Source organism: Mycetomoellerius zeteki, unplaced genomic scaffold (assembly GCF_001594055.1).
Source record: "Mycetomoellerius zeteki isolate Tzet28-1 unplaced genomic scaffold, Tzet1.0 scaffold69, whole genome shotgun sequence".
Lineage (NCBI taxonomy): Eukaryota > Metazoa > Arthropoda > Insecta > Hymenoptera > Formicidae > Mycetomoellerius > Mycetomoellerius zeteki.
The window spans coordinates 540,707-562,956 of record NW_017257708.1 but is presented as its reverse complement, the minus strand read 5'-3'; the positions used below and the strand labels follow the sequence as shown (position 1 = coordinate 562,956).

At 34.8% G+C, this 22,250-nt stretch overlaps 1 protein-coding gene across 4 annotated transcripts in view; it reads left to right on the top strand.

Annotated features, from left to right (window-relative positions):
- Positions 1-22,250, top strand: part of Synd (protein kinase C and casein kinase substrate in neurons protein Synd) — a 60,672-nt gene that overhangs the window by 34,404 nt on the left and 4,018 nt on the right. For 3 of the 4 annotated variants that reach the window (XM_018457911.1, XM_018457908.1, XM_018457909.1), the window contains exons 2-6: positions 15,732-16,123; positions 17,240-17,428; positions 18,358-18,378; positions 20,464-20,690; positions 21,016-21,136. In XM_018457911.1, the coding sequence (XP_018313413.1) occupies positions 15,761-16,123; positions 17,240-17,428; positions 18,358-18,378; positions 20,464-20,690; positions 21,016-21,136 (921 nt within the window). In that variant the 5' untranslated portion in view covers positions 15,732-15,760. The remainder of the gene's footprint in view (positions 1-15,731; positions 16,124-17,239; positions 17,429-18,357; positions 18,379-20,463; positions 20,691-21,015; positions 21,137-22,250) is intronic. The other variant, XM_018457910.1, reaches the window with a different exon arrangement.

Here is a 22,250-nt window from a genome sequence, read left to right as displayed (position 1 = left end):
CCATGACGCATTTTGCCATTTGAAGATCTACCTGTCGAGCAGATATTTTTAGCGCAAATTGGGTCGCACGATTTAATCGATGTCACGTTATATATCCCGTACTTGGTCATTATTAACCTTGGATCGCCTCGTCCAGAAACTAATTCGATCACAGCTCGTGGAATTGCATTAGCACGAGGGTCCGAATATGCTTATCTCATGGGGGAGCATAATCAACAACGTCCACGCACAGGAGTATTTAACGAGAATCTCTCTCCTTACTTGCGTCTAAATCGTATAACGAAATAATATAATAATTTATTATGTACAACTATTATAATAATTTTCATTAAACTTATGTAGCGTAACTCCGGTTTTTCTTGTCGATGCGAAACTTTCGTTCATTAACATTTCAAGTAAGAAAGTTTAGCGTAATTTAGATAAATTAATATAACACACTGTATATTTTTTTATTTTAGATTAGATTTATATTATCATAAATGAACGGATTTTAGATACCTTCTCAATCTTACAAATACACTGAAAATGTTTAGACTCTCCAATTCTTCTTTCACTTTGATAGAGATAATTGTATCATATTATCAGTGAGTTAACCAAGTAATATAATTTGGTAACGATAGCCGACTGTGATCACGACTCGATTGGGAATAGACGTTGAAATTTGTCGGCTTCTTTACGCTCCACATTTCAAAACCCTTTCCTCCGTCACCCTACTTGCCGCTCTCATCTATTTTCCCTTCTCTCGTTCTCAGTATTTTGCGCGGTACTATGTGAAGAAAAATATGAAGCACTTAACATAGGGAGTGGAAGAAGTTGAGAATGTTATACGTTACGTATAAAACTTGTCCCCTACTAAATAATTCTTACTTAATAATTTAAGTGAATAAATTAAATATCAGGATCGAGTTTATTTGAAATTGATATGCGTTGCGACGGTGTTCAAAATTTTCTTGTCACATTTACGCAGACAATTATATTGAACTATTATTTTTCAAGTTACGACGCTGTAAATTGTATCTGAAATTCTATCTCGAGCGTGAATTCTATAACGGAACTTTATACGGGTGCAGATATCACGATAGTAATTCTTGCAGGGAGTCTTTCGCCTGCAAAAGGCGAAAGGCCTGATAAAACACGGATCTATGGCGTGCAGCATTTGCCTTAAATTCTGAGAAAAAATGCTGATGTAGTGGCTTTTTTATCATGTCATATGGCGACGGGATTGTGTGCCGAGCGAGAGAAAGTAGGTGGTTCCATCCAATCGATAACGAAGTTCCTTCTTCGCAAGAGTGTCTTTTGTGTTCGTAAAATCGATTTCTCAAACAGAAAGGAGCCTTTCAATTGTGCCGCATCTTCCTGCCATTTTCTACGCAAATACACGCACCACTGCTCTTATTTGATATTCTCTACCAAAACAGGAGTAAACTAAGTTATATAGCTCACATATCATCTCATGTCGTAAATTTCTTAAACAATCTTTAACATATGATACTTGAGATACATGAATATAAAGCGATAACTATTGTTATCGCTTTATATTCATGTAATTGGTAAAATTAGCAAAATGAATATATCTAAATATCTTCTTAAAATTTATACTTTGTGCAAAATATAATATTAATGATTTGTGAAGATCTCTAAAATTGTATAATTTATAAAAACACTGGATAAATTATATTTTTATATTATTTTATACAAAAATTTGTCACATCGATTTGCCAACTTTTAGTTAAAGTTTCTTGAGATGCAGAAGCGCGGCGTCGCCTGAAAATTTTTCTGCTAAACTTCCGATAAACGTTTGAATCTCGACGTTGCGAGATTGATCTCAGATTTCGAGGCTTTCGTCCCTCTCGAGATGAATAATCTGCCTGAAGCAGTCTTTAAGGATCGTACAGGTGGATTTAACAAGTTTCGCTTCAAGGCCAATAGGAACAGCTTCGACTAATTGCACCTTCGGGATCATCCTGCATGAATTTCTGTGCTCCAACAACCGAGCAGAGCAACACCAGCATCTTATCTAATAGAAGACTGACCGTTTCTGACGCTCGTTAAAGTGCGAAACATGGCATAACGATTACAAGGGCTGCACGGATTCTTTATGATACGCCTTAGGATATACTGCAGGCGCATAGGCTGCGTAAATCTAAAATATGTGCTGCTTCTATTTCAAGTGTTTACATGCATAATTCTCAATGATAAAGATTCTGCAATAATTCATATAGAGATTATAATATACTCGGATACGACCTAATTCTTAAAGCTTTCAATTTCAAAAGTTTTGCTTGAGAATTCTAAATAATGCCAGAGAAATGATTTTATGACTCGGATTGAATCTAATCGAAAAATAAAAAAATTATTGCTAATTTTTATATATTAAGAGCCATAAAATTGGCATGCTAATATCTTTGGATTTTTATGTTTCACAATCGCCAGAATTTTTTTACATAAAAATTCTATAAATAGAACATTATTTTCACACGGAGATAGTCACAAGCGATACACATCATGTTTAACTGCGATAAAAAGACGCATTGTAAATCGCTAATGCCCGCGTCGGTGGAAATCGATCATTTATTTTTTACGCAACGGTCGACGAGCGGTAGCGTGTAACCTTCGACAATGTATAGGCCTATCGATGTGCGGAATTGAATTACGGTGAGGACGTGGAGGTTACTGACATGGCCCTGCTTTGTTCGTAACCCGTTCGTAATGAGCGCCGTAATTTATCCATAATTTATTCGTTGTTACATTCCTTTTGACAGCCGTAACGTACCACGTTTACTCGCCATATAACAGCAAGTCCTGCGGCGTTGCATGACCGGTACGTCTTGTTAAACCGGCCGGAATAGTTGCCGGGTCTGATAACAGTAAAGTGCGGGGGGTGCCTAATACTTTACGAGAAAATATGTGATTGAGGAATGTTGATAAATGCGTAGAAAGTTTAGCCAGAGTATGAAGTTCACGATTTTTCGTTATAACGTATGTATATATTATATATGGTGCAAATCGTCTAAGATTAATCAACCGAGATCTCATCGCCGCATACAAATACCGTGGATGCGATATGTATCCGACTAGCAATTAGAAATGATAAATGTGATGGATTTATTATCGTGTAACTGCGAATCGATATATACTCTTATGCAATTACGCATTTGATTAATTAATTAATCAAATAAATTTAGAATTTATAACAACAAAGTCAGAATAATTAGATCATTTCGCGAGAAATGTTAATAAAGGAAGAAAACTGTCTACGGTAATACGAGAAAGAGGGAGAGACAGACAGAAATACATATCATTATTAATCCCCGGGAAAAATCGGGATTAATCACCTGATTTTTGTTTTTATTTAAACAATCACCTGGAATTTTTTACACATTAAAATCACTATTATTAACAACATATTGTATATTATTGATTATTTTCTAATTTATTAATATTTGAGAACATTATGGACATGGATTTAATCACAATTTTCTGAAATCAAACAAAGTTTATTATAACACTATTTCTAGAAAAAGAAAAGATTTTAATTAATAATACTTTTTATTGCGGGTTTTCCCGGATGGAAATGCATATTCAAAAGTTCGTAAAAAATAGTTATTAAAAAAGAAATAAATATCCATACAAAACGATATTTTACAATAATCACATTTTTTTGTCGCTGGGATGTAAAAATATCTCACGTGACTATTTTCAGGTTGAAAATAAAAAATATTAAAAAGTACACGTGGAATGTAATGTAGACGAAACAAATTAATGTAATCAGAAGAATAAATTCGATTTTATCAACACGAAGGAAGATTTAAACTCCCAAGCAAACTATCGAGAAACCATTTTTCAGACAAGACGACGCCTTGACCCGTGCACAATCGCAGTGTTGTGCACAATAAGAGAGAGTGCGCGCTTGAAAATGCACTGCGTTCATATCTATTCAACGCTTCCTTCGTACACAATTATTCTTACGTACTCTTATGTATACTTCGAGAGAATGCTTTACGTCCATTTATTCTGAGCCAACCGCAACATCGTCGGCTACTATGGTTCGCATTCCAATTACAAAAATTATCATTAGAAGCACGCAGAGAGACCCCTATTGTGCTTTGTGAATAATTTTCGGGCTTTTCAAGTATTGGCGACGTGCCAACAAGTTTTTAATCTTCTACGTTGGCGATCGATTGCGAGTAGTCCAAGTAATGCATCGCAACGCTTCGCGGAAAGAAGCACAAAATATTTACAAACAAAACTAGCAGTTGCGTTATTTTATTGTACGATTACGTACAAATTAATAATAAAAAATATAGTAAAGATATCAGAGACACAAAATGTGCTCATATTGTCTTCTAATTAATTATTACTAGAAGCCTGAGCAATTTGAGGGAAAACATCTCAGAATGAGGATTTTTCAGAAAAATAAATGCGAACGCGTGGGAAAAGTTGTATCGACGATGATATAGCGCGGAAGAAACTGTTTGTGACACTTGCACCAGTTTACTTCTACTGAAGCGCGAAATGACATCCCACCATCTCTTTTAACACGACAAAATATCGGAACGAAGCATGACCTACATTTGAAACTTGATTTTCCGGTTCAAAATTAAAATAGCGTGTGCGACCTAAAGACTTTTATGTCCATCGCTACAAATGTATAATACAGCTACATGTCGATAATATATCGATTAAATAGCAGGAATATCACATTTTAATAGATATCAATATTGCAGCTTTGTGATGAAGTATTTACTTTGCCATGTCTTTCAAAACGAATTTGTTTTTGCATTGGTAATAGAATTTAATAACTGATGCAATCTCTCTCTCTCTCATCAGCGAATATTTACTGGTTTTTAATAATAATACACTGATTCACTTTTAGAGATTATGATTTTCTGCAGATTCAATCTGTATAGAAACCATAACTTCTGAAAATGAATCAGTGTATTATTATTGAAAAATAGTAAATATTCGCTGATATTACAGTTATAAGTGTAACACTGAAGTCAGTGATAATACACTGATTCACTTTTACAGAGTACTTATCATATAATTGCTCGCTACTAACAGCGCTTGTATTAACCCAGATTTTAGACATAAATTCGCGGACGTAATTGTGCCGGCCAGTTAAGTATCGTTGGCCAAGCTGTCGTTGCGAACGGCAGCCCATCGTCGACACATGATTCACTGTCGGATGCAGACGTCCTTCATCACTCTGAAATCACGTCATGGGCCGGATCATTATCTCCGCATGGCGAGCCGCAATTGTTTCGATTATTGGAAAATGTACTGTTGGGCGCGCACTGGTAGAGCAAAACTGTTTAATCCACCATCTGGTTATAATAGCTAATCGAACGTAACGGCTTGTCTGTCGCAGAGCAAAAGTAAGATATAAAATCGTACAGTCTGGCAGAAAGAATTCCGATTGAAACTATTCAATTTACCTTCGTTCTATTTGAATGCGCAGGATAACTATATGCCAGATATACATTTCCTACGACTAAAAATAATTAAAAACAAAATGCATCAGCAAATATGAATGAACGTTCCGCTTGACGCTCGCGAGTGGCTTAAAAACACGGATTATTTCATCGTCACGTTAATAGCACAGTCTCCACACTACAGTGCTAATTTTAGAGGACTGGAACCGGCGAGTAAGAAAGCCAATATCCATGAGCCAATATCCATCGCTTTACGATAATTTGATTACACAAACACTGTATTTCGTGACTGCCGCTTAAGTGAAACTAATCGGCCCTCGAATAATCTATTGGGGCAAGGTGAAAAACGTGAAACATCTTCATTCGCGACGTTCGAAGCGAAAATGATGACTTTCTAACAGCACCTGTCTGTCCACATTAACTCGCTACATAGTGCTATTCCTAGACAAATGACTAGTTATGAGACAGAGTAATCGCTGTTTATGATTTGATCACGCAAGCATCCAAATACCTTGAAGGATGTCCAGACACTCTAGACGAATCGGCAGACAGTATATACCATTTTATGCTGAAAGAACAAGATTTTATGAAACAAGATAAAGCAACGTGTAATCTTCGCGGCTGTTGACCAGCGATGTGTTCGGTCCAAAAGATATCGTGGTTGCAAAAAGGGGACGCAGACGTGTACAGACAGTATGTAGGTACTTTGCAACACGTATTTGCTAAACGTCGTCGCGGAGCTTCATTTCTTGGCACAATCGTGTCTCTTTTCAAAGCATCTTAAATGCAGAGCCAGTCAATCTCGAGAACCAGTCTGGGGCTTTGCACTAAAAACCAGTTCAGGTGGCTCGCGGAAAAAGGCCGCGCTTCTTTAGCAGCTTGCAAGTTGTCAGGATCCGACGTTCCTATTCAAAACAAGATGCGAATCTTGAACGTGAAAGCGAAAAATATTCATTTCGAACGTGTGAAAGCAACCTTCACGTTGAGCGAATAACAATCTCAATTGTAAACGTAGATTTTTTTTCTAAAACGAATTTAATATTTCTAATGTAGAAATTACTCTCGATGCAGAACCGAGTAACAAACACTTTCTATAAAATAAAATTTTTGAAGAAACTTTCATAAGTACAATCATTTGCATTGGTAACGAAATGTTAGAGACGATTAAAAGCAAACGCAAACGTTTGATAAAAATAAGTCAGTTAGATTCATCTAGTAAGAACAATAAAATCTCAACCCCAAAGAAACTTTGCGCATGTAAATATTCTGTCGATATTGTTTTACTGCGATCCAACGTAAACGACGTTTTTCCTCGCCTAACGTGGCGCGACGAATTTAAGAACATCTATATTTCCTTAACTGCTATCTCTTCGACATTGTCCTCGAAGCGTGTCGTGACACGATTTTCCGTCTTGAGATTTCTGTCGAGTTCTCTCTATATAATGAAATATATATCTATATATCTTAACTGTATTGAATAAATGAACTCATATAATAGATTCAATTAGAGTTGTATATAGATTCTTATTTAAGTTCTGTTTGCGTTCTATCTAGTTCACATTCTATTCTATGATTTATTTTTTTAATCACGACATTTTTGTTTTATAATCTATTCATTTGCATTCTAATTATTTTAATTTTACTAGAAATAGGTTATTGCTGATATTTTACCCTTTACGTGTACATCTTTCATGCGCCTTGTAATTATCTGACTTATTCACAAATTAATATAGCTTTATTAATCTAGCTTTTACATATATATATATATATATAAATATATATATAAATTGTCACCCTGAGAGAGAAAAAATAGTTTTAGCAACTATAAATTAACAACTTTAAAATTTAAGTACTTGCATTTAGTTTTATAAAGTAATAAGAACTAAAGTAGTACTGAATAAAAATATAGTATAGTACTACAAAAAGTTCTTATTATTTTGTAAAACTAGTTGCAAATACTTAAATTTTAGAGTTGTTAATTTGTAATTGTGTCAAAACTATTTTATTACTATTTTCATGGAGTACTTTCAGCCCGTTATCGCTTCAAAAATATTATGCAATGACAAATTAGAAAATATTAAACACTATTTCTCAATTGTTCAGAGGAATCTGAAAACGTTATTACCTTTTCTGAAAATCATTTTGATAAAAAATTTCTTCTTTGAAAATAATTCTATAAAATAAGATTATATTTCGCGTAGACAAATTAACTAAGACTTGAGAGAACGATACCTATATTTTCTAACATTTTTCAACAATGAGTATTCTCTTGTCGATGATTTCAAAACCTGTGGTGACACTGACACCCATTATTAAGGAAATTCTCAAGCGGCCAATCACAACGCGATGACTCAAGCGTGACTACATGAGGGAACGTATCGTGTTCATTCGGATGCATCGATGATCTGGCTCTCATACATGGCGCAAGAATATCATTGTCATTACAAATGCGAAGCGGTTATTTATAAAACCATATCGACATCCTATTATTACGTCAGATCAATAGTAATCGATAATTGTGATGGTCGCATGGGGATTTAAATCTTTAATCTGGAGATGTCCAAATCGGGAACTAGTCATGATCTGATAAATTTCTCATTCGCTATTAAATATATCACCGACATAGAAATCTGCATTGAACTGAATACAAATAAAAGTTATATGAAATCTTTAAGTAAACTCAAGAATTCCGAGTAGTCAAATCGAGCACGCGATAAACGGTATCCAGAGCAATTTCTGTCTAACGTTATCTGCCATTTCGCAAATATGCGATTAACACGATAGCACGTGTTGACATACGTATGCATCCAAGTAATTGAAATTTCTTATATAATTCATCATTCTCTTGCGTCATATTAACATTGAATCCAAAATTTATTTTAGCATTATACGCTTGATATAACTATCAAGCGTTACAAAAAAACTTCATTGAGAGAGAGAATGTTGTATCGGTTATAAAGTAGGCCGACAAAATATAATGACCGCTATAGTCAAGACTCAGTATTAATTAAAATTATCGTAACAAAACTCCACCATATCTCGTCCCACTTCTAAACTGGAACGGCCGAAAATTTAAATTAATGAGACCATATCCGGAAAGTAATTAATACGGTAAGGATCGTGATAAACGTGATTATTACAATAACGCTTGCCGCGGATAAAACGCGGTCATTTAACCTTATGTTAATGTACCTATATATTGAATTTTAAACAGTAAAAATTTTTAATTAGCGCGCAATTTGCTTGAACTGGAAATTCGCAAAAAATATTATTGGGTACCAAGACCTGCTTTGATCAAATATGACCTTCGTGTTATTTATGTTAAAAATTTTTATATTTTTTTACGAATTTCGTTATGACGCCTCGAAAAACCTCATATTCGAACAACAAAGAATAGGATTTGGACTTTATCTCATTTTTACTTTTATATTTTGAGCGGGAATCTTGTAACATGTTATAAAAACGGTAATAAAAATACGGTAATAAAAAGTTGAAGAAGTATGCATTGATAGAAGGATTAAATCACGTTCGATAACCAACAAGAAACCACAACGTAAGCGTTCATTGATGTTATATATATATATATGTTCTATTGTTATTTATGTATCGATAAATAAAAGAGGATGTATAAATAATTCTGTGCAAACCCTGTACATCGGTTAACCACCCGTGCTATTTAGAGGTCGCAACGTGGAGGAGCGTTCACATCTTCTCGTCACTGCACGCGAGAGATTACGGTTAGTCACGTTTATTTACAAGCCCTTTATCTTATCCACGCGCTTTCAGCCACAAGACACTTCATCCGGAGCGAAGATGAATACGTGATGTCATCTGCAACCGGAGCGTTTCGAAAAAAACACAAAGACTGCGCGACGCTTGAGTGATTTTTATAGAATTATTTCTGTCTTCTCTATTTCTCTCTGGAGAAAGAATTTCTTTGTCCACAATTTCTGCGTAAATTAATTTTAACAAATTTTAACGTATATTCTATTTCTTCTCGTAGCAAGAACAGAAATATGTAAAAATGTTAAAAGAAGTCGAAATTTATATGGACACTGTTTTAACGATGGAAATGTGTTTTATTAAGACATATTTTTCTGTTTATTTTATTAGATAAAATATTTTCATATTTCTATATTTTTCATATTTTCATAAATATAATTGTAACTAAATGACTCTATAAATATCTGTTTTATTAATTGCGTTGTAATTGTGCACGTTGCGCTACATAAAAAGTGGCTTATTGCACCCTTTTCTTTCGTATTTTATCATTTGCAATTTTCTTTGATTAAAGAAATGAAGAAGTGGAATTTATACTCGGGTAAAAGATGAAAAAATTAACGGGGAAAAAAATTACACTTTGCAAGTTTTCCAAACATTGTCTACGATACACGTGGAGTTTCGCAGCCTCGTGAAAGCGTCACAACTTTCAACGAGGACACACGTGTACATGCTTAAGAAGATACTCGGGAAGATATAACGCACGTACGATGCACCAGACACCCTTATACGCGATAATAGTGACATAACAAAACAACGGCGTGACAATAATGATTCAGCATATAATACTGTTCGTGCGTTTCTCTTGCGCCATCAGCGCAAAGTCAGGTTGTTACCAAAGGTATTCTATCGTTAACCGATAAAAGTTCTTATTAACTTACAATTTTTATCATCAATAAATCGGAAAATTATAAAATTTATAATGCTGGCGTAGCTGCGAAAAAATTGCGCTAAATGAAAATATATCTACATGAATTTTATATAACTCTACGCTAAAAATTCTAGTTTATTTTTATAAATAAAGATATTTGAAAAATATTTTGGGAAATATTTGATTTATAAATGAACTTTTTCACGAGATTTTTCTGTTAATAACTGAAATTTACGAATGCGAATAACAAATACGATACAATTGCACGATTGCAATTATTAAATTCCGCACAGTTTCTCGTGATTCAATTTTATCGAGGTACAATATAAAAAATTTCTTTTAATAGAGCTACGCATGGTTACGATGGCTCGACCTTGCTATTCACGAAAATATGAATGACATATTTTACGGTATCTGCATACGCGGCATTTTCCAACATTGCGGCACGCTTTTGAAATGTCAACCGCATACACGTTGCCCCAATGTCATGCGTGTAATTTAGCTCTAGTTATCTTTTTAAGGCTGAAGACGACCTTATTTAGCAAGCATAAATACTTGGAAATTTATTCACATTGCGGTGACATAATTATAAGGATTTAACATTGATCCTAATTACTGTCTAAGGTACCCAATTTAATCTAATTATAAATTTAAGATTTTAATATATATTTAATAATATTTATACACGTATAAAATACAAATAACATAAAATCTAATATGTAGGCTCTAATCTATAATCTATATAAGCTATAATCTGTAGACGCATACTTGCACTGCTATGTTTCTTCATCGATGATAAATTACACTATGTGCTTACGAAGTCTAGTCTCGTTAAGTCCAATGTCCAATTATTTAGTATATCGTTAGACATTTCAGCTGTGATTAAAAAACTCATTACGTAAATCATGGCTCGCGTCGATCGTATCTTATGCAAGTACACGATATAACCTCCTCGTCCGTCTCGCACAATCCGCCGACAAATCCTGCGGTTTTGCACGAAGAAGAGCGTAATCGATTAATCGTTCACGCTCAACAGCGCCTTCGAGATCGCGAGCGATCCGGCCAGCGGAGCAACATTCCACGATCCAGAGCGACCGTGCCCATTCCGATCGAGTTCGAAGCGAAGGAAAGGGCTCGACCACCGAAGAAACGTGCAGCGTGTTTCATACACGCGAGATGGAAAGCTACAATTCCTTATTTCACCTGTCCATGGCGCCGAAAATTGAATTTCAACTCGGAACCTTGATATGACCTTCTCCTCGACCTACCAAGCTGATCGGTCATTCCCTGGGCTGGTCTGGTGGCATTCCTCGGCCCACGCCTCCTTATTCTCCTTCGTCACCTTTGTGATTTCTTCCTCTTCCTCCCTACAGACATCGACATAGTCTAATCTTTATAGCTTCCAAATTATTTTGACTTTGCTATTCATCAATATATCAATAAAATGCCACGCACCAATATGGCTATTGATCAACATATCAATAAAATGCCATGCACTAAAGTACTAATAAACCACCACGTATACACTGTTAAATCTATAGTGTCAAATTTAATTTAACGTGAGTCACCACTGCTCCTACTCAATCATATCATTATCTTATGCTAAAACAATGATTATATTTGACACTATACAGTGTCAATTTGATACTATATAGTGTTAAATTGACACGATATAGAGTCAAATTTAATTATCGTTTTGGTAATAAATGATATATTTAGTAGGAGCAATGGCGATTCACGTTAGGTTAAATTTGACACTACAGATTTAACAGTGTAATATTAATAATAACAACAATTACCATGTATAATACTAATAAAATATCACGTAATTATGCTAATAAATGTAGAAAAAATTAAAAAGATCTGAATCTCAAGAAATACAGACATAATCTTTTACAATACAAATTGTTGTCTTTTAATGTCTAATGTCCATTTCTACCAATGTAGATTAACTTTAATCTCGGTTTAATTTATTCGTTATCCTTTTCTAATTCTTAGAATTAAGAAAAGTTAAAAAGTAAGTTAAACCAAGATTACAATTAATCTACGTCGGTAGGAACGGGCATAAATGTTGGTTATGATTCTTTGAAGATCATACGGTCTTCTATTTCACTATGATACTCGTTGAGAGAAAGTGCACAGTTGCACGGTACAAATGCATTCATCTAAGATACGTAAACGTATGATTCTATATGCATATTACAGAACTGTTCAAGAATATATCATTCCCATAAGCATTTGCATTAAAACCTATGCAAATTAGTCTGGAGAACCGCTAAACCTTCGTCGATATCTCTTGCCGCAGTGTGTAAATAACTCTGCAAATTTCTATGCGAGCATCCAATAAATCGAAGCACTGCACGATAATTTTCAGGAAACGATGGTTTATTATACATAATACCTAATAATTTTAATCATTTAGGCATGCAACTAGCTGTAGAGGTAGCTAAGAATTACAATAAATGAGATTTAGATCTAGATTTTTAACGGATATAAATTTCAATATTCGTCATTAAATATGAATACGATTACTCGTTAAAGAATGTGATAAAGTTTGTCCGCATTTCTCTTTCTCATAATTATTCGCTTTCGTCATGAAATCAATATTTTGATCTTTCAATTCAGATAGTAATTTCATTACATTAACTCTTCTTAATTTCAGTATTTGTTATAAATATGAATTTGATTACTAGTTAAAAAATGTGATAAAATCTGTCTACATCTCTCTTTCTTTTTATCATAATTATATAATTAACTTTCATCGTGGAATCAATATCTTTGATCTTTCAATTCAGATAGTAATTATACATTTAACTCTTCTTGAATGATTTATGCAACGATATCGATGCTTTTTCATTTACCTCGCACTCTTGTCGACTTGCAGCACGGGAAGACGAGCTCAAGAACCGAGGAAACAACGGAACTTCAATTTTTTTTCTCTCCACAATGAGATATCTCACAATCTACAGAACGACGGATCTCGCGTCCCTAGATCTCATTCTCGTCGACTTTCACCGGAGACTTCGGTTTTCAGCAAGGACGTTTCTCGACGCACGGTCCACGAACACTCCCATATATTCACGAACGACTATTGTCTCGTTATTAAACGCAGCCACTTGCTTCCTTTTCGATTCATTTCTTCGCGATCCCATACGTCGCATTGTTCGTATATTTTTCTAATGAAGAGCAGTTTAACACACGCTTGTAGATTTTAATACTCGATTACAAAACTTTTGATAGTTGTATATACTCGATAACAACAAGAATTTATATTCTGATATTTAAAAGTCTAAATTTTTTTTTACAATTAAAAAATTTTTCTCTTATGCGTTTATTAGGCATCTGGAATAGCTTTTTTCTTTTCTTCTCTGAAATGAAACTGTTTTTATACTTTATAATTCACGCTGTTAGAACACAACAAGCAACGCTGATGTTGTTAGCCGTAAAATTCCATCAAGCAATTCCGTAACCGTTGATGACTAGAGTCGGCGAATGCATGCTAGATGCACTGCATTTGCATACGAACGAGCCTCGTCGAGCCGTTGCACCTAATTGTTAGTCCGCTTGACCCAATCGAGAATCACCGCACGCGCAGCATCGCACAGACGCTAGTTTTCATTCTCTTGGCTTGCCGCCTTGCAATAAAATCACGCTTCGCTAGAGACTCAGAGTGATTCCAAGAGAGTTTCCTCTTAATGACAGTTTTATTCAATGAGTTCCTCGTTTTTTTCGAGAAATAAAAAAAAACAGCAATGAAACACCTCATCTCTGCATCGACATAATTCGTACATAATTTGATTGGATTATTTTAGATGAAAATGAAAAATCATATACGGATGAATTTGTCAATCACTTTAACAAAATTTATAAAACTTTGCTTGCGCGAAACCAATGCCTTAGTCAGGGTTGGTAAGTAACGCGTTACTTGTAACGCCGTTACTTTGTTGATCGTTACCTTGTTATAATAATGATTTGATAATGACATTGTGAATTTTTTATGATGGTAATGCTAACATCAAAGTTAAAAAAGTCAATCGTTACTTGTAATGGATTGAAAAAGTCATTCGTTACTTTAAGAAAAGAATAATTCCTAATTTGTAACGCATTACTTTTTAGTAACGTTACGCGTTACTCGTTATACTTATAATTTTTTCAGTGTAACGCGTAATAGTGACAAGTTACTTTTCAAAGTGACTTTTCTAATCTTAGTACTTTCTAAATCTGAATCAGTGGATAGTCACTAATTACCCAGTGGCATACTTGGCACTGATAATCAGTAAAGTTCAATTAAAAAAAGAAGAATGTTTGAGCACACATTATATAACTAAAATACTGATATCTGCATGTTAATTTCAATCTTTCAATACCATATTCATTGAATTTGCGCATTAAAACAAGGTTGGTTAGATTACATAATAAAGATCAGCTAGGTTAGGGATCTCATTCACTGATTACCAGTAGCATACTTGGCACTGATATCAGTGATTATCAACTGATTCAGATTTAGAGAGATACAACCTCAGCGTTTAGTTAGTTAGCGTTACCGTCATAAAAAATTGCAACATCGTCATCAAATTGTTTACTATAAAAAGTAACGATAAATTAACTGAAAAGAAACGTTTGCCAACCCTGGCCTTAGTGTTATTCCTACATTATACACAGAACGAAAAATCCACAAAATACGTAAACATATCACGACGTGTCAGCGCATACGAATGTCGTCGAAGCAGATTTGTGATGGCTTCGCAAATTGGGCCAATCGATGATCCAAATCGATGCGTAATCCAATAACTACCACGCTTGCTCTAGCAAATATTCAACATTCCTACATAGGGATGGTTACACACGTCCGTTTGCAGCTCGTGAATTCCTCGCTTATAATCTAAGGAATTTACAACTTTTCAGAATATAAAACAGAAAGATGGCGCTATATTTAACAAAAATATGTAGAATAAGGAATCGTGAAGACTTCCATAAATTTATCTTAAAATATCTTGGATCAGCAAAAAAAATCTATGTTCTAAAAATATATATTCTGGTAATATACTATTATTTAATTGCTGTGTAGAAACCGATTAATTGTAAATTAAAGTTTTTTAATTAATTTAATTCTGCATGAATACATTTGTAGTGTTTTCATACGTTTCTCTGATCTTATGAGAAATATCATTAAATAAATATTTCTTACAAACCGAATAACATGAATAGATGCTCAAATATTAGATGATACTTCGCACAACTAGTAATAACATAATTTCGTATTCTATTAATTGAATTCTTTTTTTTATTGTTTTTTTAATAATGTATTCATCTTTGAATAACTTTTCTCTTTAAAGAGAAAAGAGACTTTGTCTTTCTCTTATTAAGTATCTATTGTATTCTTCATTAAATGAATCCTATATAATAGTGTTTATCTTACGACAGTTCCATATAGAAACAGTAATGACCATAATTTACGAGAGATTTTTTTACCTCGCATATGTAAACTCAAGAGCTATTAGTACACGATAATATAAAGGAGCCTAAATTAAATACCACTTATGCTGTATCATAAAATTTTGTGTGACGCATTATAAAATTTCTTTTCTCCACTTATTGAATAACTTTGCTATCTTTCTAATCTTCCGTTCCACTTTTATTTCCAGGTGAAGGGGATTTCTCGACTTAGGCTAAGATGTCACATCACAGCGACGACAACATGCTGATAGCGACGTCAGACTCCTTCTGGGAGCCGGGTAACTACAAGCGGACAACGAGGAGGATCGAAGACGGCCACAAGCTCTGCGACAGTTTGATAGCTCTGGTTCAGGAAAGGGCGGAGATCGAGAAGAACTATGCCAAGGCGCTCAAAAACTGGTCGAAGAATTGGAATGATAAGATTGAGAAGGGACCTGAGTACGGTACAACCGAGGCGGCGTGGAAGGGCGTCCTGGTGGAATCCGATAGGCTCTGCGATCTTCACCTCAGGGTTAAAGAGAACCTCTGTAACGACATCGTTCAACAAGTCAAAACGTGGCAGAAGGATACGTATCACAAGGTAAAAGGGTGGTATTATACGTTGAGATCGATGAATTCTTTAAATTTGGATTCCGAAGTTATGTCATGAAAGGACTATGCCCAGTTTTATAGGGGAATTTGGGTCCCGGATGAACAATGCTTTGAAACATGCTTAAAATTTTAAGCATGTCTTTTAATTTTATCAAAAGAGAATAAAAAATTCCATAAGCCTAACTTTATAGGAGAGGTTTCCTGAGTGCTCCTAGAACATATATTGGCCATATTTCAATTAGGCAATTAAAACCTTTTGTTTCGTACTTTGAGTGTCTCTCTCCCCTCTTCATCGATTAATATATATCACTTATAACTATTCATTTGGGATCCAAAAAAGGTTTTAGTTGTCTTCGTCAAGATTGGACATATTCCAGATACTAGATGATTCGAGAAATCGAATAAAACCAGTCTTACATGGTACACAATACATGGTCATAATAGCGAACTTTGATGAATGCTGTAGCACTCAAGGGACTCATTTTACAAAGTTGTACATGTGGAACTTTTTAATCCTTTTTTGATGCTCTACAATCCTAGCTAGGTCTCAACGCTGTTCAGCCGGAACCCAAACTAGGCATAGTCTTTTCTAAATTTTTCTCGTGAAAGGATGGACGACAAGATCGCTAGACCGTTTCCATTTCTCTCGACATATTTTCGAATGAGAAAATAATAAACAGCGCAATAAGTTTCGAATGATCCTAATTTATTTTCCACTAATTTGAAAATATGAAATTTAATTTTCTAATTTTCTATAAATTCCTTCTAGATTTATAAGCTGAACAGGCATCAGTTACATATTAATTTGATTATGAATTTAATAATATGACATTACATTTTCAGCTTTGGCATAACACTATCTTTCAAGACCGAATAGTAATCGGCACGTGGTTGCACAAAGTGGTGAAATGTTTAAAATTTATAGAAATTATTAGGCATAAGATCTCATTCAATGACCGAAAATATCAATACTTGTTTATTTTGAGTTATCGATTGTTAGATACTTATTAAAGTAGTTTTCTAATGTTTGTCAGCTAATGATTTACTCTAAATGAGTTTCTGTGATAGTAGCTGATGTCGCACGGGTTTGGTTCCGTGATTGCAGTCGATGATGACCCTGAAGGAGCGCAAGGAAATGGAAGACTCGTTTAAGAAGGCGCAGAAGCCATGGGCGAAACTTTTGCAGAAGGTTGAGAAGACGAAAGCAGAGTATCACAACAGCTGTAAAACCGAGCGGACCGCGGCAAACATGGAAAGGAACGCCTCGGCGGACAGTTCTCTCTCGCCAGATCAGGTGAATGTCGTTACATTTCCATTGTATCCTACCGGACACGTTACATCACTTGTCACTTATAACATACTATTAACTGATCTGCGCAACATATCACATATTACTATAGAAATCACTTCGTCATTACGTTCACTTTGAAAAAGACTAGCGGATTGTAATTGAGCCGCGTCGTGGATACAATCGCGCAAATCGCATGGATTTCTCTCTAACGAAATAATGTACTTACAATAATGTAATAACATTCTTATGATACAGAACACGAAAAATTTCTAGATTTATTTATTGTTAAATATTTTTATATATTATTTATAACTACGTTGGAGTTCAGATAAAAATATAAATAGAACATACGTAATGCGTACATGAATTTTGTTGAAATATCTAAAAATTTAGATCTATAGATATAGATTTGAAAATAATTTGGTAGAACTATTTAAATAATTATGTAGAAAATTCAAGCATGATGAACAATATCACTAAAAGTTTTGAAAGTCTAGTAATTAGCTTAGTTCATATAATTATTTCGATAGTTCAACAAAATTATTTTCAAATCTGTATTTAGCTAAATTTGTACTTCATCAAAATCGTTTATTTCCATGTAAAATATTGCAACTGATGACAAATTAAATTAGTGTTCTATTCCATAACTGATAACTAGCGAACACGCACGTTATAAATTAATTATTTTGATTAACATCGCTATGTAGAATATGCGATTAAAATTTGCAAGTTAAGTGACTTGATTTCACAATATCCCTTCGCGTTATTATTGATATTCTTTTCGAGTCGACGAGACAACTGGATTGTAAACGAGCGCAACATATATTATTAACATACCTTATATTGTATAAACATTTAGTCGCGCATCTCGATCTCAAATGCGGCTCTATATACGGTAGATACAGTTGTTCTCTAGCAAGTATTATTTACAGATGGCCCGAGGCTCTGAAAACGTACGTTACACCTTATTCTTAAGAATTCTTGCATGCGCCGCTACTCTTTTCTTGCTTGACGTTTCGCGGTAAGCTAACGATACGCGACTCTCGTTCGCTTCTGGACGCGGAGTTCCTCTTGCACGTCTGTGTGTTTCTTGCCCAACGTCTCTCTTATTCGGAACGGAAAGGATACTTTGTAACGATCGCAGTACAAACCGAACGATACACACGTACGTTCATTCCGCTTCTTGTACGGTAGTAATTATACGAATGATACCCAAGAGTGACGGGACGCGAGTCTGTAACGCGAAAGAAAAAACTGTATTGCAGCTTTCCATCTGAGTTTCGCTATATTCGCTATATTGTTCTAATTGCCGTTAAAGTCACGGAGGAGAAATTGTAATACAAATCTACAAAATGAAGGAAATTTTTTAATTAAAAAAAAAAATCGTGTTTCTCGGTGTTTCCGAGAGTGTTAATCGGGATCATTGGCAGAATTTGCGAGCACACGACTCAATAATCGGCACAACAACGATCCCGATATGCGAAGACAGACATCTCTGAAAGACGGCTAACGACGTTTTTAGATGACAGATTGTGGATGTGGTGCATGGAGCCTCAGAATACCAAAAAACCTTAGGAATAATAAAATAGGCGACGTTCAGTTTGTATGTATATGATATTGCATGTAGCATGTTTAAAAAATTTATGTCTTCTTTTTTCCTTATTACAGAAGGCTCTGCTGGTAAGCAAAATTTAATGCCTTTTCGCACAAGAAGTATCTTGCTCGAGTAGATTAGTCGAATGGATCGAAATCGGAATAAACGTAGACTTATTCAAATATTCTTTTACGATCTCTGTGTATCTATATCTTGTCAACTCCTGATCTCGATCCATCTCTAGATGCAGCATGCCTGGCTTATTTATATCGGATTGCTACTTAATAATTATTCGGAATGCCTGTATATTTAAAGGGTTGCTACGTAGAGAATGACTGACAACGGGTATAATTTCTGTACCGTCGCTTGATTGATTAACCCTTATTCGCAATTATAAGAACCCACAGTTGGACGTGTATTACCGTAATTTAGTAAACGCCAGAGTCGGCACGAAGACGAAGAAATGCGGCGCACGTGCGTGGAATATGGATAATTCATGAGCTGGTCTACGTAAATCTCCTTGCGCTAAATTCTAAGAGCACTCGCTCGCGACTCGCACACAATGCTCGAGCAGCACACGTTCGACATTTTTCTTTCTTGTAAAATCGAATAATGACATAAATTTCACTCGAACGACCTCAACCTTGTCTTCACCGCGATGCGGTCGGAAAGTGAACGCTGTAATTATGGAATTATGTAAAGCAGCGAGATTACGGTGTTACTGGATCATTTTAAGTTCCATGAAATTCGCGTAAGTTCCATTGCAAAATTTCCCATAAAGATCCGAGGATAAAATTTTGTTAAATTTCGCGTCGAATGCTCATTTATAAAATTTTTATATTGCACTTTAATAAAACGAATCTTTTTATATTATCCTTTTTATATTAGATATCAATAGATTCTAGTTTTAATTCAAAAAGATTAAAACAATAAATTCTAATTTCAATTTGAAAATACTAAAATTTTGGAGATGCAAGCTAAATCGTGCGATAGAATGGCCATTATTTTGTATATTATGTACCTGTAGTTGCATGGCGAAATAAACGTATATATATGTAAATTAATTAATATGTAGTTTGTTGTAGCAAGAGTAGCCAGATTATATACTTCTTCGCACATTTTGACGTACGGAAATTGTCATATATATTTCTTGTCTCCTTTCTCAATGTGGCATCCACGGCTGAACATCGCTAAAAAGCATTTTTGGCTTTTTGGCGATGAGCTAGACGAGATTGAAGATAAAGAATTGGGCCTATTAAGTTATTGCTTTAATCAACATAAGTATGTAACATTTAGAGAATTGCACACATATGAAGTATTCTTTCTTCAAAGATCTAAAACTCTTAGACTACATCTCATCAACGCCGACCTTTACCTTCAACTCGGTGCTAAAGAGGAACGCTCCCTGTAAGGTTTCTAAGTATTTTCTCGTCTTTTTTGACAGGTGAAGAAAATGCAGGACCGAGTGCAAAAAACGAAGGAGGAGGTGCAAAAGGCGAAGGAGAAGTACGAAGCATCGCTTCAAGAAATCAATCAATACAATCCAAAGTACATGGAAGATATGACGCAAGTGTTTGAGAAGTGCCAGGAGATGGAAGCGCAGCGATTACAGTTCTTCAAAGATGTCCTCTTCGGTATTCACAAATGTCTGAACATATCGCAAGATCCAGTGTAAGTTCCTTCCCAGTACTGCGCAACCGTATTGTGCAATGTTACGTAATCGCAAATTCAGAAGATGTATGTTCTCTACAAAAATCGATACGCTTCTCTCTGCTCATGAATGCGACATGATCGTCTATCATAATCAACATTGATTAGAGACTTTCATTTCATCGCTCAATTAATTCTCTTGATTTTGCCTCGACAATTTTTTGCCAGACAATTCAAATAAAACTGAAATTGAAGTCACATCTCTTCCTATTTCACGTTTGATGAATATAAAATTTCCACATATCATCATTAACTGTTACTATAGATTGTATATTACTGTTTTCAGGCTTCCACAGATATACGAAGAATTCTATCACACGATAAATAACGCCGATCACGAGAAAGACCTCAAGTGGTGGTCCAATAACCACGGCGTCAATATGGCTATGAATTGGCCGCAGTTCGAAGTAAGTCGCTTACGCTTGTCGCTAAAAACAGCTCTACAAAAGCTCTATTGTCGCATGTAAAAGCCCTGCTCGTGGTTGAAAATCTGTTATTAGACAACAACTAGCTGTAGCGTGGACTGAATATTACTTTCTATATAGCTGTCCTCCCCCTCTTTTACAATAATTTTATCATTACTTGTTGGATGTTTTGTGCGCCTTTGCACACTTTTTTTGTTCCCAGTACTCGATTTGACGGGGAACATAATGATATTCGTTCTGAATGTTCTGATTTCTCAAAAATATTAAAAGGATAAGAGATAAATCTTCATTGAAAAATAAATTACGTCCAAAATTAAGTAATATTGATTTTTACAAGAATAAACGATAATTATTATATATTATTTTTTGTTACGTTAAAATAAGGAGCTCTGAAAAATCGGGAATACTCTTCATCAGCGTTTTTAACCCTCCCATTCGTCGTTGTTGTCATCAATCTTTTCCGTAGTTGTTATATTAAAATAAGAATTACGCTTTCTTCTGTACATTCGCCTCTGAAAAAATACCCTGCTTAACAACAATATTTTGCCTTTTTCAGTTTTCAAAGCTTCTTAACCCGTAATCTCTCGAACGTGCCTATATATCGTTTGGAAGCGCGATATTTTCCAATTTTTTACTTTTCTGAAAAAACAGCATTAAAATTCGCACGATCGCTGTACATAACATGAGTTCATTGATTGTTTTTTTTATACTGATTACGGGTTGCAAGCGTTGCCGATCCCCTTTATGAAAAGTTCTCCTTTAACTAATTTATATGGAAAACCTTGCGCAAAAACTGTATTATTTGTTATCGCAATCGTACTATCGTCGCTCATCCAAATGATGTTATATCCTTCGTGAAATGTATAGTCTATCAAGGGTTAAATTCGTTGCGAGAGTAACACCCAGCCCCACCGTCGCCTCTCTCGCCTGGTCCTTTCTTTCAATTCAAAAGTACTTATAATATTTAAATAATATCGAAAGAGCTTCCACATCATGATATCGTACTCTTAATATTTGAGAAGGAAGTATAAAACAAGAAGAAAAGAGAAAGAGAGAAAGAGAGAGAGTGCATGCATGTGATTGTTTTGGGACGTTG